The 15,955-nt window shown below is 40.8% G+C and overlaps 1 protein-coding gene across 1 annotated transcript in view; it reads left to right on the top strand.

Moving 5' to 3' along the window:
• lypd6 (LY6/PLAUR domain containing 6) overlaps positions 1–2,337 on the top strand; it is a gene marked incomplete at its 3' end in the record, with an annotated part of 103,618 nt that extends 101,281 nt beyond the window's left edge. Inside the window, exon 5 of the mRNA XM_084314376.1 lies at positions 2,161–2,337. Within this exon, the coding sequence (XP_084170502.1) occupies positions 2,161–2,337 (177 nt within the window). The remainder of the gene's footprint in view (positions 1–2,160) is intronic.
• Between the last annotated feature and the right edge of the window lie 13,618 nt (positions 2,338–15,955).

Genomic DNA, 15,955 nt, shown 5'->3' with positions numbered 1-15,955 from the left:
GGAATTGTGTAAAGTTGCCCAAATAGTGAAAGAAATACCAAGACATGTCCCCTTTAAAGGTGCTATAGATAACATTCAGCCACTAGATGTTGCACTAGAGCACCAGCGTGTCATTTATCCAATCAGGTACACTTCAAGTTGGGAAATGGGAAGTAGGGAGGGGATACATGCACGCAACATGTAAACAACAACATACATTTTCGACCCGCAATAAATTTTTTCAATGATACATTCATTAATCAATATTTATTTGGGAGAAAGCAATACTTTTACTCCACACATTTCTAAAAGCTATAAATAATAATTAATAAAAAAGATTACTCTACATATAAAAGTTATAGCACCTTTAAAAATACATTTAAAAACGTACAAAAGAAAATGTATTGGACAATAAAATAATCTCCCGGAACTTCTGTTTGGACCTTGGTCCCCACATTGCAAATGCATGTCCTTGAACACGTTCCTAGTGTGTTCCTGTGGTGTAAACGTGGCTTACAGCACCTTTATCCACACGATTTTGTTTGTCAAACAAGACAGTTCCAACTACAGGGAGCTGAGGTGGAATCAAGAAAATGCTATATTTCTAAACTACATCACCCAAAGTACTAACTACTTGAAAAGCTACTTTCTTTTAGAGATTTTAATGTAGTTAAACTACCACCCAACTACTGAACTTTTTTATTATTAGTAATTAAACTACATGTAGTATTACTGTCAAACTAGTTGCGTCTGGAATACATTTCTCAAAGGCGTTTAACACCTTTACTTTATTTATTTATTCTTACAATTCTAATTATGATCATATTTCCAAAGATGCTTGTAGGTCAGATTCATCTTTATTCCATCTAGCTTGTACGGAACAGAGAGAGCGTTGCTTTTGGAGAAGCTATAGGTCAGAACCAGGTTCAGGTATGTGTGCAGCACACAGGTCCTCTGCACACTGAGGACCCGTCCCAGTCAGCACCACTTAACCGGGCAGTTAAGTTAATCCGGAGATCCTCCAAAGTGCTCCGTGTAGATAAAACGGAAAAACCCCTGTTGTGCACCGTCATTCTAAGCCGCGCGGAAAGATATATGTGTCTTGGCTATCTGCTGTCCTGACCAACTCCTGACTAACTCCTGAGGAGGAGCTCCAACCAGGGGCCTGTTGCACATCACAGCCTTTAGCTTGTGTTTAGCTACTGACCATTTTCCTTAGCAGTGAGTGAGTGCAACATTATGCATTGGCTATTGACAGGGGTGTAAAAAGTACCCAAATATTATACTTAAGTGAAAGTATGGGTACCGTCTCAAAATCGTACTCAAGTAAAAGTCAGAGTATCTGGCTAAGAACGCACTTGAGTAAAAGTAAAAACGTTTCTACTTTTAAATGTACTTAAGTACTAAAAAGTTAAAGTTAAAACTTTTTGTCTGACTGTCTATTCTTCTGATAGCAGGTGTTTAATCAAAGATTCCCGCTTTCTAGTCTTGCACAAGGACCAATCAGCATGGGTATGGGCGGGTTAATCTTCCATTGATGGGGATTTGATTGGCTGTTTTTAAATAAAGTGCGGCCGCAGGATTAATAACGTCAACGTTAGTTCGGCCAGAGAAACAAATATACTAATTAAAATAGTTGGACCTGCGAGATTTGTACTTTGTACTTTGTAGGTCTGCATTTTAAATGTAAGGAGTAAAACATTTATGTTTTTTTTTCCTTCTCTGAAATGTAATCGAGTAAAAGTACAAATATACAAACCTAATGATACTTGAGTAAAGTACAAATCCCCCCCAAAAAACAGTACTTAAGTATTGTAACGAAGTACAATTACTCAAGTACTTTACACCCCTGGCTATTGGGAACGGGTGGTCAAACCATATATACCTGTTTGACTACCGAGCCTTCCTAACCAATCTGCCAACCCATGCTTCACATACTGTACGTAATGCACACACACGCACACACACACACACACACACACACACACACAAACGCACGCACGCACGCGCGCACACACGCACGCACACACACACACACACACACACACACACACACACACACACACACACACACACACACACACACACACACACACACACACACACACACACACACACACACACAAAAAGCCCATTTAATAAAGGTTTGAATCTTCACTTTTTTTTCTTACTCTTGCGTAGGTGTGTACAGCCTGCTGCGAGGGGAGCATCTGTAACCTCCCCCTCCCCTGGAACGAGACGGAGGCGGTCTTCGCCACCACCTCACCCCTCAGTGGCACTGGAGGAGGCCTCTCGCAACCCGGCACGCTGACGCTCTGTCTCACCGCTCTCGCCTTCCTCGTCTCGAGCCACGCTTGAAAAGCAGAGAGAGAGAGAGAGAGAGAGGAGAGAGAGAGAGAGAGAGAGAGAGAGAGAGAGAGAGAGAGAGAGAGAGAGAGAGAGAGAGAGAGAGAGAGAGAGAGAGAGAGAGAGAGAGAGAGAGAGAGAGAGAGAGAGAGAGAGAGAGAGAGAGAGAGAGAGAGAGAGAGAGAGAGAGAGAGAGAGAGAGAGAGAGAGAGAGAGAGAGAGAGAGAGAGAGAGAGAGAGAGAGGGGCGACCGCTATTTCATGAAAGTACGGGAGGAGGAGCCTGAGCCCATCTGTCATCAGACTCCGTCAACTGCTCGCCAGCTGGATTCCGTGGTGATGACACGATGCGTTTTGTAGAGTTCGGTTCAATTCAAAAGGGGGATTAAAAAAGAAAAAGAAAAAGAACTTGTGATAACATTGTGATAACCCTTCAACTCTATGGAGTACATCAAGAGAACGAGCACTTAGCCCCGCCCGTGCTGCGGTGCCTTTCAGACACTGCCGTTATCACTGTTGATCTTGAAGGATACAAAAAAACGTGACTATAATATTACATCACTCACCTCTCTGATTCCTCCGAGGGGGGGAAGAGCTGTAATCCTAGAAATTTGTCGGAGGCCAGTCGGGACTTGTCAGTTTTTAAGGGATTCAGCATTTGAGAGGATAAGGAAACCTGAAGAACATTGCCCCTATAGCCCATAATTATAGGATTTTGTCAGATTTAAAAAAAAAATGTATGGTTTGATGTTACACTCGTGAGTCAATATTCCATGTTGTATGTTGTCAGAACACATTATGTAAATATACATAGTATTTATTTTTATATCAACCGTTGCTGTCTAGAAAACGTGTGAAATTGTTACCTGTAGCTCATTATCATGTATCCGAAGAACCCCGCGGTTCATAAATCACGGCTCTGAGGAACAGCGGTTAACCGCGGCGCTGACCCGGAAACAGCCCTGCCTTTCAGGACATCATGGTTGAACCGATCGAGGGTATCTGATCACTGATCCTAGATCAGCACTGCAGGAGCGTGATATAATGGGCCTGTGTACCTTTTCAGTGTGAGCACTGAAAAGTAAACTGGGATTTTCTTCCCATTCTGATATAGAAAGTATTCCTGTCGACCTGGAAAAGACTGGCACCCATCAAACGAACGCTTCGCCCTCTGCATGGGGTAGTGGGACACGGTCTACTGTTTTGGGGGGCGGGGGACATTTCCTTGAATAGGGGAAAATAGTTCAAAGGAAATGACTAAAGCTATTTTAGTTTGAACTATTTTTCCAGAATGATTGGACTTTCCATGCAGCAGGTCGTCTCACGGCCGAGCACATCAAACACGGCTCATCGTGTTGTCATTTTGTTCGGATGGAATAAAAGCACAACGCCTGAAATAAAAGCACGTCACACCGAAAGGAAAATTAGACCGTGTACCTGAGCACAACTATAGTTACTGAAAACCTACTCCACCACTTTCTCACCACTTTCACTTTTTTTCAACAGTAATGTTTTCCCCGTTCACGTGACGCATCTCTCTCTGATGTTTGTATCGCCCTGTGTGACGTGTCTCTCTCTCTCACCCGTCACCCCTCCTTTGGTGGTGGTGGTGGTGGTGGTGGTGGTGTGGCTGCTGGGAAAATGCAGCGTTTGCAATTACAGTGTTATTGTTCTCAAGGCTTTTATGATTTGTTTAGGCTGGCCGCCCGAGACACGTGGAGGCCGGTCACTTCCCCTTCTCTCACTCCTTTGTCTTTTTCTAAGAGGACGCCAGCCAAAAGCCACGAGGAAACGGTTAACCGGCATGACCTATGGGCATAAATCCTTTTACCTTTGTGCAGTTTGCTCTGTTGAGTTATGAAATAAATGTTGTTTTCTGATATAGTTCAAGGGCTAGAATATGTTGACCATTTGCAAGCAGGCGGTATTAGATTTGAATAAGATGATTTTAGGCATTTGCATCATGACCCAGAGAGCCAAAATATCTTGTCACATGTTGCCTTCACTGATTCAACTGTACAGACCTGTGAAATAAATGTGTGTGCATGACCTCAAAGGGACATTTCACTTTAGTAGAACATGTTTCAGTGGTCTTACCTCTTTGTAAAGTGCATCTACAAGTTAATAAGTTAGCAACCACTGCTGTCCCCGTTGTCCGCTGTCAACACCACCATTCCTCCCAGGTGACCATTCCTCCTCGTTCAATAGTATACATCTGACGTATAAAGAAACTACTGCTGTGCAGATAAATAAATAAAACAAACAATTCTGAGTCAAAGGTATGTGTTTGTTTTGGCATTTGATGTGTCTTTAGAGCTTTAGAGCACAATAATTGAATTATTGAAAATGTTTTATTTGATTTATTTTTTATTTAACCAGGCAGTGAGGCAGGTCAGTTAAGAAAAGAAAAAATGTACAACGACAGCCTAGCGAGAGGACAAAAAGGTCTCTTGAAGGGTTAAAGGGAAAGGGGAAAAAACACACATAAAACAAACCACCAAATATAAATGACAAGGTCTGTAATACATGAAGCAGAACTGTCAAATTATAGTTAAAAGGCTGGGTGACAGTTGCAGCAGGTGTGCGTTAACAACCCCTGAGTCCTTAAAAGTAGTGAGGCGTATCAATTTGCATCTCGTTCCAACTGCTGGGAGCAGCACATTGGAAGCAGGGTTGATCAAAGGAAGCGTTAACACGGGGAACATCTAGCGAGTTATGGTGAGCAGCTCTGGTGTGGAGTAGATGACAATCTTAACAGGTATCAACTAAGGATGGGCATTTTTAAGAAAAATCCAGATCGATTGATCGCATGCTATACTCGAGTGATCATGTATTACTCGAAAAGGGGGGGGGGGGGGGGGGGCATTTTTATGTTTAAGGAAACCAACAAACAGTTATAATCTTACACATACATGTGAAACAAATTATTTAAAAAAATAAATAATTAAAAATAGATTTTAATATTCTTTTTTTCATAAAAATTATTAATAATTTAAGATTGATTTTTCTCATAGCTACGAGTAATCGATTACTCACACCCATCCCTAGTATCAACTAAGGAGGGGACAGACCAAGGAAGGTTTTGTAAATGAGTGTAAGCCAATGAATCTCTGGTAAAATCACATTAGCTTTGCAAGTATAATTGTTATATATATAATATTGTTATAGTTTGTTACTTCATACTTCAGAAGTACGATATTTAGACATGGTCCGCGAAATGAATGGACGTGAATGAGGAATCTGACACGTAGAAGGGATGGTGACGTTGACAGCGGACGACAGGGACAGCACTGGTCGTCAGCTTCCTTGTAGATGCACTTACTGTACATGATAGAGGTAACACTACTGATCTGATGACGAGTTCTACTAAAGTTAAATAGCCTGTTAACTTCACTAATAACCACAGTCGCATGCCAGTTTTGTGCCAATTTATATTATGTACAATTCTGTTTTGTTACGTGTCACTTCCGTGTTAATAGCTGTACATATAGATGTGAAATACTTTGTACCTTCTTATTAATAAAGCTGAAGACACACAGATCAATTCACATTTAAGCATTTTCTGTAAAAGAAAGCGGGATAAATCCACCAAACCATTTTATGACTAATAAGGTGCACACGTTCATGCAAACTGGGTTCGATTCGAATGACATGAAGCCAACTACAGTGATCTTATATACAGAGGTTCCATCATTTACCATGTCGATGAACTCCACAGCTATTTATGTCACCATGTCATGCCATTTTCCAGTTGTCTTTATTTGATTGTGGAGTTTCCACGCGGTGGCCTGAGTGAATGAATGAATGAACATTTTATTTAACAGATTGCAGAATGGGTACAATACAGTACGGCTCAATACACACAATTGTTAAGGGGATGCAGACCAGAGAAAGACGTTTGTCTTGTTTACATCAGGGTCCCCCATTTTCAATGGCGCATGGCGCCAGTACATTTTTCTATGTTATTGTACCAGTTGACCTCCGAATGTTCACGAATATCGAAGTTTATTCATCTAAACTGTGCAGTTCATCAGTACAAGCAGCCATATTTTGAGACGAGACTTCCCTGGAGACGGTTTTTAGTGTGCCCCGTGTCGCCCCCAGTCTTTGTGGAAAAACAAACGCGCGACCACATGTTCTTGCCGGCATTTGTGGTCCTCGTCTTTGTGCAGGGACGTTGTTTTTTTACCGATCCTCGGGTCATATGGCAGGACGCTGGCAGGCCGATGGCAAGAACAGGGGCATATAACCATAGATATATATCACTAGATGACTCACCCGCGCTGCTGGCCAACGGAGACCGACGTTGCCACATGGCGGCCATCTTGCGTAGGTGGAGCACGCCCACTCATAACATGCATGTCTATGGTGCATCATATGTAAATGAGATGTATCATACTGCATACGTATAATGGAATTTCATATGAAACAAATTATAATAAAATTCTTCCAAGCAAGAATCATAGCCACGTTAATAACGTTTGTAATAAACCAAACCGTTTGTAAATCCGCTAAGATTATTTTTGTTTGTGCAGATCATCACCTTAAGCAGTAGTCCACTCAAGCAAGATGGCCGCCAGTGAACTACGCGGGAGACTCCGCCTTGAGTCTTTAGTCTAGTCTTTATACATACTGTATATGCATATAACTTTAGCTGTGCCTATAGACCACTGCACTTCCGCGTTACATTGAGCTCATGGGAGAGAGAGCGGGGGGAGACAATTAATGAATGTGGATGAGAGCCTTGACATTAGGTGGTTGTAGCTACGGCTGTGGGGTGCTGGAGACATCATCCAATAGACTTTTAATACGCCTGAGTCTCCTGAACACGGACAAATCCCAAGTCGATTTGCACTTTCTCGGCGGAGCTATAGTTACTTTTTCGTACCTACTCTGCATGCCCAGATTGATAAACCTATATCTCTGGACAATCCAGAGACTCTGTGGGCAATCTGCACATGCGGAGTTGGGGAGTAGGTGCGAAAAAGTTACTATAGCTCCGCAGAAAAAGTGCTAAACGACTTGGGACTGGTCTCTCCGTGTTCAGGAGACTTGTATAAAAGGCGTATAAAAGTCTATTATTGGATCATGTCTCCCGCACCCCCACAGCCGTAGCTACAACCACTTAATGTCAATGCTCTCATCCACATTCATTCATTTTCTGCCCCCCCCCCCTCTCTCCCATGATTTCAGAATACCGGAAGTGTTGCGGTGGGTTCTGGTAAGACATACTGTATAATACATTATATAAAATACATTGGTTTGTGTATACAGTATAAGTCATTGTCTGACACTGAAAAGAGCATGTTTTTGAGTTGCTTTACTCTAAATAATTAGTTTGGACTGTGGCATCCTCGTTTTCAGCAGCCTCTGGAGCTCTTTGGAGTTCTCTCGTCTCTCGTCTCCCGTCGGGGTGTAATTTGGGAACATGACCCCATTTTGAATGCAACTCTGCGGGTCAGAGGTTAATATCCTGGCCCCTTTGTCCCTTCTCTGTCACAGATGGACTCTGTGCTGAAAATGAAGTCGACTTTGCTGAATTTCGGCATTTGGTTTCACAGCGTGGTGGCATCAATGGTGGTTGCTCGGGGTCTTAGGTAACGTCTTAATCTCGAAACAAGCTCAATATGTGAGAGGAAAGAGGGGGGGTTACCATCTCTTCTTTCCAGGGCAGGCAGAATGCCGGTAGCTTTTCTCAGGCTCTCAACCTCAAAGTGTCATCTATAATCCTTTTTCCAAAGGGGAGGATTATCTTCTCGCATGTATGACCTTAGGACCTGCAGTGGTGTTCATTTAAAGGTGACCCGTGGTTGTTCTCCTATAGCCTACTGCCCACAGCCACATGCTCTCCAGCCACGAGGGTGTCTTCTGAGAGCTTCTATAGTCATCTTCGATGGGGTTAGATGGGGGACAAATTGTCCACAGTACTGTAGCTTACATGTTTCCCCTAGGATTTTTTTCAGGGGGGGTGGTAGGCCCCCAAAACTACTAGTGTTTTCGCGGGGCGCGTGTGTCACGGATACGTGGTGTCAACAGTGTCGTCATAGACGCGCGCAGTAAGGCGGTTGTTAGTATCGGTGCATTTCTCTACACTGAGCTGAAATGAAACGATTGCACATATTTATTTACAACACATTTACTTATTTATAATTATACATACAGTAGTGACAACACACATAATGCACTATTTACAATACATGGTAGCTTTTTTCTGCGTCTCCGTAGACCATGCCGCACCACCGTTTTAAAGTCTTAGTGAAGATTGATTTATATGAAAACCGATTTATGTATAATTTGGCTAGCTCGCCAATGTTACTGTGATTTTAGCAAACTTTAATATTTTTTTTTTTTTTTTATAATATTTTTTTTTTATTATAATCTTTTCTGGAGGGGCGGGGCGTCCCGTTGGCGCCAAGGCAATGGTAGGGGAAACGCTTGTTCTATACGTACAGATAATACTAGAAGGGCACTCTGAGAGATGCGTACGCATCTATTAATAATAATAAACATTATTTGTATAGCACCTTTCATACAAGAATTGCAGTTCAAATTGCTTCACAGCAGCAAAAAATACATAGACATAAAATTAGCAGAGATTGGCAGAAGATTGGCAGATCATCTAACATCTTAATTGGCCTCTTTGTTTACGTTTTGATTGTCACTGATACACATAAAATAGACATAATATCATGAAATTGGCAGATACACATAAAATAGACATAATATCATGAAATTGGCATATACACATAAAATAGACATAATATCATGAAATTGGCAGAAAGTGCAACTGAACGATGGCTCTACACGGTTACTTACTACTTATTTATTATTATTTATTTATTTATTTTACTTATTATAAGTTCTCGAATCCTGACACAATGCGGTTAATAAGAAAATGCTTCAGCACAGCAGTAAAATAGACAATAGTAAAAGACGTAAAATTAACAATGAATAGATTTTATTTAAGATAAAAAAAATTAAAATAATATATATATATCAGTCTATAAACCATGGTAGGACTCCTATCCGTCTCTATATAAACATTCTTCCTGTTTGGTAACAGGAGGTAAATAGGTATAAGATAAAAAAACAAATATGTGGACTCCTTTCTGTTTCTGTATAAACCCTGAGAGGATTCCCCCCTTATATCATTGGAACGTCTCCATTCATGAACCATAATGGTGCACATGATAATTCCCCAACATTCTAATTCTACTTCCACAGCCTTGATTGGTCTCTTAAACTCAGCAAGCAAAGTTTGTGTTTCACTTTTAAAGCAAGTAAAAAGAAATGTCCTGGTTTGGATTCTCTCCTAAGATAAGATAAGATATTCCTTTATTGATCCCCTTGGGGAAATTCAGGCATCATAGCAGCATGGGGGGGGGGGGGGTGGGATACAGGTAGTAAAAACAACACAAGCAGTGTAAACAAATAAGTCAATATAATTTACTATCTAACTAACTGAAATATACAGTATTCACAGTGTCACATAAGGTGCAGTGTGCATAAGGTAGTGTTATAATTTACTGTCTAACAAAAATGTGTTAGCTAGTCTCCTTCCCTGGAGACTGACCGTGTAGAATACTGTAGAGAGAAAGAGTGGCGTGCGTTCTGCCCAGACCAGCCGTCTCGTTTGGCCAAATAGCTTAACATTGTAAAAACGTCACCTGTAATGGTACGATCTTTACTCAGGGGTGGTAAAGTTACCTGTGTTGGGGAATGTTCATTTTGTGTGTCAATTATTATTAAAACTTTTTAAAACGTTTAAAATACAGAGACAGTGCATATTAACGGAACATTACTGTAAATATGCCAGTTTAGCCAGGTTGGCAAATTTTCAACCGTAGTCTCTGGGGCAGGTGTCATGAGCACTACACTAATTAAAGCACAGTACAATCATTAAATCACAGTAGGAATCATTAGGTTACAAGCCTGCTGATAAAATACATCGTCACAACCAAAGGTCTGATGACCTAATACAAATACCTGGTCCGGGCTGTTGTGAAGCCAGCCCGTCCAGTGAATGCTTTAAGCACAGGTCCTGGCAGGAAATAAACAAAACGTTTTCCAAAGTGAATGTATTTATTAAACCATAAGGAGGGGAATTAAACCCACAACAATATTTAATACGGGGGAAAGGGTAGGGGAGAACAAACAAGGTAAATACAATAAGGCCAACACAATATACATTCCACACACAGTGGCACGTGGCAGAAAAAGGCCAACAATATATGTCCCACACTGTAAGAAAAAAAGCTGCAAGAAAACCTGTAAATGTCTGGCATCAATGGTTGCCAAATACTTAAGTCAAATTACAGTAAAATGAAATACATTTACAGATTATAACCTGTATTTAATGGTTAATATTTTGATAAAAGGTAATTTACTGTATTTTTATGGCATTTACACTTAAAGTAGAAAAACAAAAGTAATCTGTAAAATAATACAGTGAATTTCCCGTGAAAAAACATAATTTTTTTACAGTGCACACAATAGTGGAAAAATGGCACAGAGGCCTACAAGGGAGGTAATAATCCACACACAGTGGACTATAAGGCCAACTAAATATATAGGTCCACACACAGTGGCAAAACAGGCACACGTATCGATGAGTGTCGCATGCCAGGTTTTTAAACCACCCGTCTACTGAGGCTGATTGCCCTCAGCCTGCCACTCCTCAGGCAATCAGCACAATCAGTGAGACGGGCGGCATCTGGGAAGGGGAGAAACAAAAAGGGAATCACTGTCAATGTGACATACCTTAACACTTTCTGCGCCAAAAATGTCGTACAACGGGTTTCAAGTTCATGCGAATTCTGCCAGATCACGGCGTACGACGTTATTTTGATCATATTTCATATTTTCGCCATGGTATTCATATTTCCCTCACGGACCCTGGTCTGATGCTGTGGGACTCGGCACAACTCTGCAATGCTTCAATACTGCCACCTGGTGGATGATCGGCGAGTTGCCAAACCGGAAATGCCGGTTGGATATCGGTGCGTCTCCTAAATACGTCTGGCCACTCGCTTATCGTTGCGGGACTCAAGACACACGTCCATGTGTAGCGATCGCTGCCATAACTCAATAATCGACATGATTTGGGCTGTTATTATTATTATACAAACCGGAAATGGATCGCCTCGATCCCCATCAAATAACTGGGATCTTTTTGCTCCAGTGTCATCGCCCAACGGTAAGAGGAGGCTGCCGTGACTTTCAGCGTTTTTGTTTATTATTATCCATGCAAACTGCTCTGATCTATATATCACCCATACTACATAAATCATTTAACAACGATCACGGAATTATAAACGACCCCCCCCCCCCCCCCCCCCCTCCATTCACCCGTGCATGATTAGTCATAACGTTTAGGACCATGTACAGTTGAAATTTTTAATATAGCGTGTATAGGGAATAGACTGCAATCGATCATCTATATATGCATTTATGCCTATATCTCACGTTCTAGGAATTACTGCAGAAAACGATAAAAACATATTTATATTCTAGACGGTATTTTTGTATGAATGTGTGAATGAAAAAGTAAAACGTTCCTACATCCTGAACGATAGATAATCGATGTTAAATGGGCCATAGTAATGTCAATTTAGCAATACAATTTAAAAAGTTATAGCCCTGCAAAGAAGGTGAACATTTCCATAGACTTAGAGTGGTGGCAGTGATCAAACATTGATGGATATAAGCGTGGCAGTTAATGTGTTAATGCAATACACACAATATAATGCACCTCTACAACCTGATGTTCACGTGGTGTTACAAATACAATAATAATGATAATGACCAACCCACCTACGTCACATACATTCAAAAACATTAAAATACATTACAACCCCTCAGTGAAAATGGTTGCACACATGACCATCTCGCAACCAAGATTTTAAGTTTGATTTAAATTAAATGTATCTTTGATACTCCCTGAGCCATGTTGGCAGACTGTTCCAGGTGTGGGCTGCTCACACAGAAAAGGCTGCCTGACTAAAAGCAGACCTCCTGTTTGGACTACACAGTCCCCTCTAACAACAGACCTGGTATATCTGTCAGCAGATGCTTTCTGTTTTTATAAAAGTACAAAGGCGGGGAGGAGCCAAGCCATGTAGGATCTTATAGGTAAGGCAGGCATCTTTGAATTTAACTAAATTGTCCCAGCTCAGTAGATTCTGATTTGTTATGACATGGTGGTGGCTGTTTGTTTTCCTGTCTAGTACTTTCACAGCCTGATGGATCTTAGTGTTGTACAGGAGGCTTGTGTCCAGCTAGTCAGACAGTATGACAAATGTGACATAATAATAGCATTAAAATACAGTGCTGCTGCTTTTGTTGACAGAGTTTCTGATGCGACGGAAGTTTGATAAGTGAAACTTTGCGTTGTTTACTACTGATTTGATATGAACTAGTTTATCTTGAAGTCACTTTTTTAGACCATTTAACAACTTGATCAGAACAATGGTCTAAAGGACGGCCCTGTCAGCTTGGTTGTAAGAGCAGAATCACTTATTTATATTATTTATAGTGAACTCCCCCTCTCACACACACACGCGCGCGCGCGCGCACACGCACGTACGCACGCACGCACGCACGCACGCACGCACACACACACACACACACACACACACACACACACACACACACACACACACACACACACACACACACACACACACCCACCCTCTCTCTCAGTGCGTGAGGAGGAATTTGTGGTAGATTGAGAAGGGGCTGTAAATAGTGTTTTAGGTAGCTATGTAAAAGGTAGGCTGTAGTTTACATAGCTTGCATACAACTTTGTCTCGAGGTTCCACAAGTTGATCAAAATCCAAAGTACTTCCAAATGGGGCTTTTAGATTGCTCAGAGTGCAAATCACTGTCTTCAGAACTCATGGTATACTCATAGTATATATTCACATTCTAAGTGTCTTATTCATAGTATATATTCACATTCTAAGTGTCTTACTCATAGTATATATTCACATTCTAAGTGTCTTGACTCATGGTATATATTCACATTCTAAGTGTCTTACTCATATTATATATTCACATTCTAAGTGTCTTACTCATGGTATATATTCACATTCTAAGTGTCTTACTCATAGTATATATTCACATTCTAAGTGTCTTACTCATAGTATATATTCAGATTATAAGTTATTGACGATATTTATTGTAACATATAGTATAACTGATAGGGCATACAGGGCATACTGCACCTTTGATGACACTGCTTACTTGCTCATATGCTTATATTCAGAGTTAATTATATTGTTTACACTGCTTTTCCCCCCTTCTCTTTACTATAATTGTATTGCCTATATTTATGTATTCTACTATTACCATGCCCATACCTGTACCCCCCCCCCCCCCCTGCTGCTATGATGCCTGAATTTCCCCAAGGGGATCAATAAAGGAATAACTTATCTTATCTAACCCCACAGGCAGCCCTGGGGGTGTATTGTAAGGAGAGGACAGGGAGCAATTGTAGAGGTGGAATCAGGCAAATGCAATGTTTCTAGGGAAATGTGTAGTTTGCAATGAACTACATTAACCATGACCCAAATTAGTTAACTACTGAAAAGGCTTCTGACATCTGAATACCTCTTAACAGACTTCGGCCATAGACGGAAACGCTTGCGGGTGAATCAATATTTTTTCGGATGTGCCTTTTGTTCATACGGCAACAGCGTTTTTGCGGGGAAGGACAATATCGGAATATCGGTATTGGTAAAAAAGCCAATATCGAGCATCCCTAGTTACAACCCTGTAATTTTCGAGATCGCCAAATGATTGATAGAGGTAGAGGCTCGAGAGTCGGGAGGGGTATTTCAAAAAATTAAAGGTCTGCCGTTTACTTCGGCGCATGCCTCACATACAGTATCTGCATGTAACTCAAGAACCGCTGTACGGATTTTGTCACCTGAAATGACTATCGACAGGCAACAAATAGGGCTTTAATTCAATATATATAGTGTATAAAAGATATGCAGACCCGAGCCGCTAGAGGTTGCCAAAGTGCCGGTGGGCAAATCGTCCTCAAGAGGGCCCACATGTGGGCCATTGCGTGTTAAGATATGTAGGTAAACTATTAATTGAACTGCATGTAGTTACTGTAACTACTCCCCAACATGTAGTTAACTACTCCCCAACACTGCTTAAAGGCAGTACACAGTTTACTTAATTTATTTAAGTAAAAGTAGAAATACCCAGATAAAATAGTACTCTGGTAAAAGTAAATGTCCTTCATTTGAAATTCTACTTAAGAAGTATTTGATATTGGATGTACTTAAGTGACATTCTTGTATTTCAGATAATTCAATCCTCAATCTATTGACATCTGAAGGTTATGTTAAAGAGTTTAAGTGGTCCAGTTATGCTTCTCTGATTATGTCATCTTTAGGATCGCTGGTTTAAATTAGTAAAGTACTGTATAAAGTACTGTATATTTGTATGTCGTGTATGTCACAAATGTCATGATGAATTGAAAATGGGGGACCCTTGTAAACAAGACGAAAGTATTTCTCTGGTCTGCATCCCCTTAACACTTTCAGTGCCAAGGACGAGAAATCTCGTTAGTTCATGCCAACCGTTGAGTGCCAGGCGATGAGAAATCTCGCTTATAATCGTTATTTTTTTTATTAGCAATTTCCATTCATATTTCATCAATCTAGCCTCACGTTACCACTGGGACTGGCTTTGAGCTCGAACAGGGGAAATACCGCCCCCTATCGTCTCTCCGGATGGTATTGCACCCATTGGGAATGGAATGAAATGGATGGTAAAAAACGACTCCGGATTCCACATTTTACTTATCAGGCATGTAACCGGAGACGATCCCAGTCATTGCCCACCCTCAGTACAGTGTGGAATATCTGTTTTCAGTACCCAGCGTTGGATCAATAAACGCGATCGATATTTGGAATGGCGATCAGGAATTGGAATAATCTTTTTGGAGAATCTGATCTGAGGTAAGGAATCAATTTGACCAGTCTTGAGATAATCAGAGCTTTTTTCACCAATATATCAGCGTGTCCCATATGTGTGTGTGTGGCTGTGAGTGTGTGTGTGCTGATCAGGAAATAAGAGAATCGATTTTTCAGCCCGCTTCTATAGCGTGCATAAGTACACATATACTATCGATAATCTAGCGTTTATTTGAAAACGATTCATAAACAGGCCGAAAAATGACAACGTGTTTTGTGTATTCCAGTAAAGTGCGATTCCTGCCGAATTTCTTTTCTTTTTCTGAAAGTAAAAAAAAACTAGCGTTTTTCAAAATGGTATAAAACGGAAATGAACTGATTAAAAAACAATCCGTTTTGACAATGTTGACTGCAAACAAGTCATTGATAAGCGACGGGCGTATTAGACACATAGCCATAATTTAAGATATAGTTTATGCGTTCACAAATGTGATTGCTCTCTCATTGAATAGAGCGTTGGCACTCAAGCGCTATTTTTGGCCGTACTGTATTGTAAATCAAATCAAATAAAAAAAATTTGTAAGGCCCGACAACACATGTTAATGTCCCCATGGGCCGGACACGGCTTCTTTAAACAAGTCAAGAAAAGAAACAACACAATAGGTCAAGAACAAAACACCATAAAATTCAAATTTTTTT

The sequence above is a fragment of the Notolepis coatsorum genome (assembly GCF_963971535.1).
Source record: "Notolepis coatsorum genome assembly, chromosome: 5".
In the NCBI taxonomy this organism is placed as follows: Eukaryota; Metazoa; Chordata; class Actinopteri; order Aulopiformes; family Paralepididae; genus Notolepis; species Notolepis coatsorum.
This window is presented reverse-complemented; position numbering and strand designations above follow the sequence as displayed.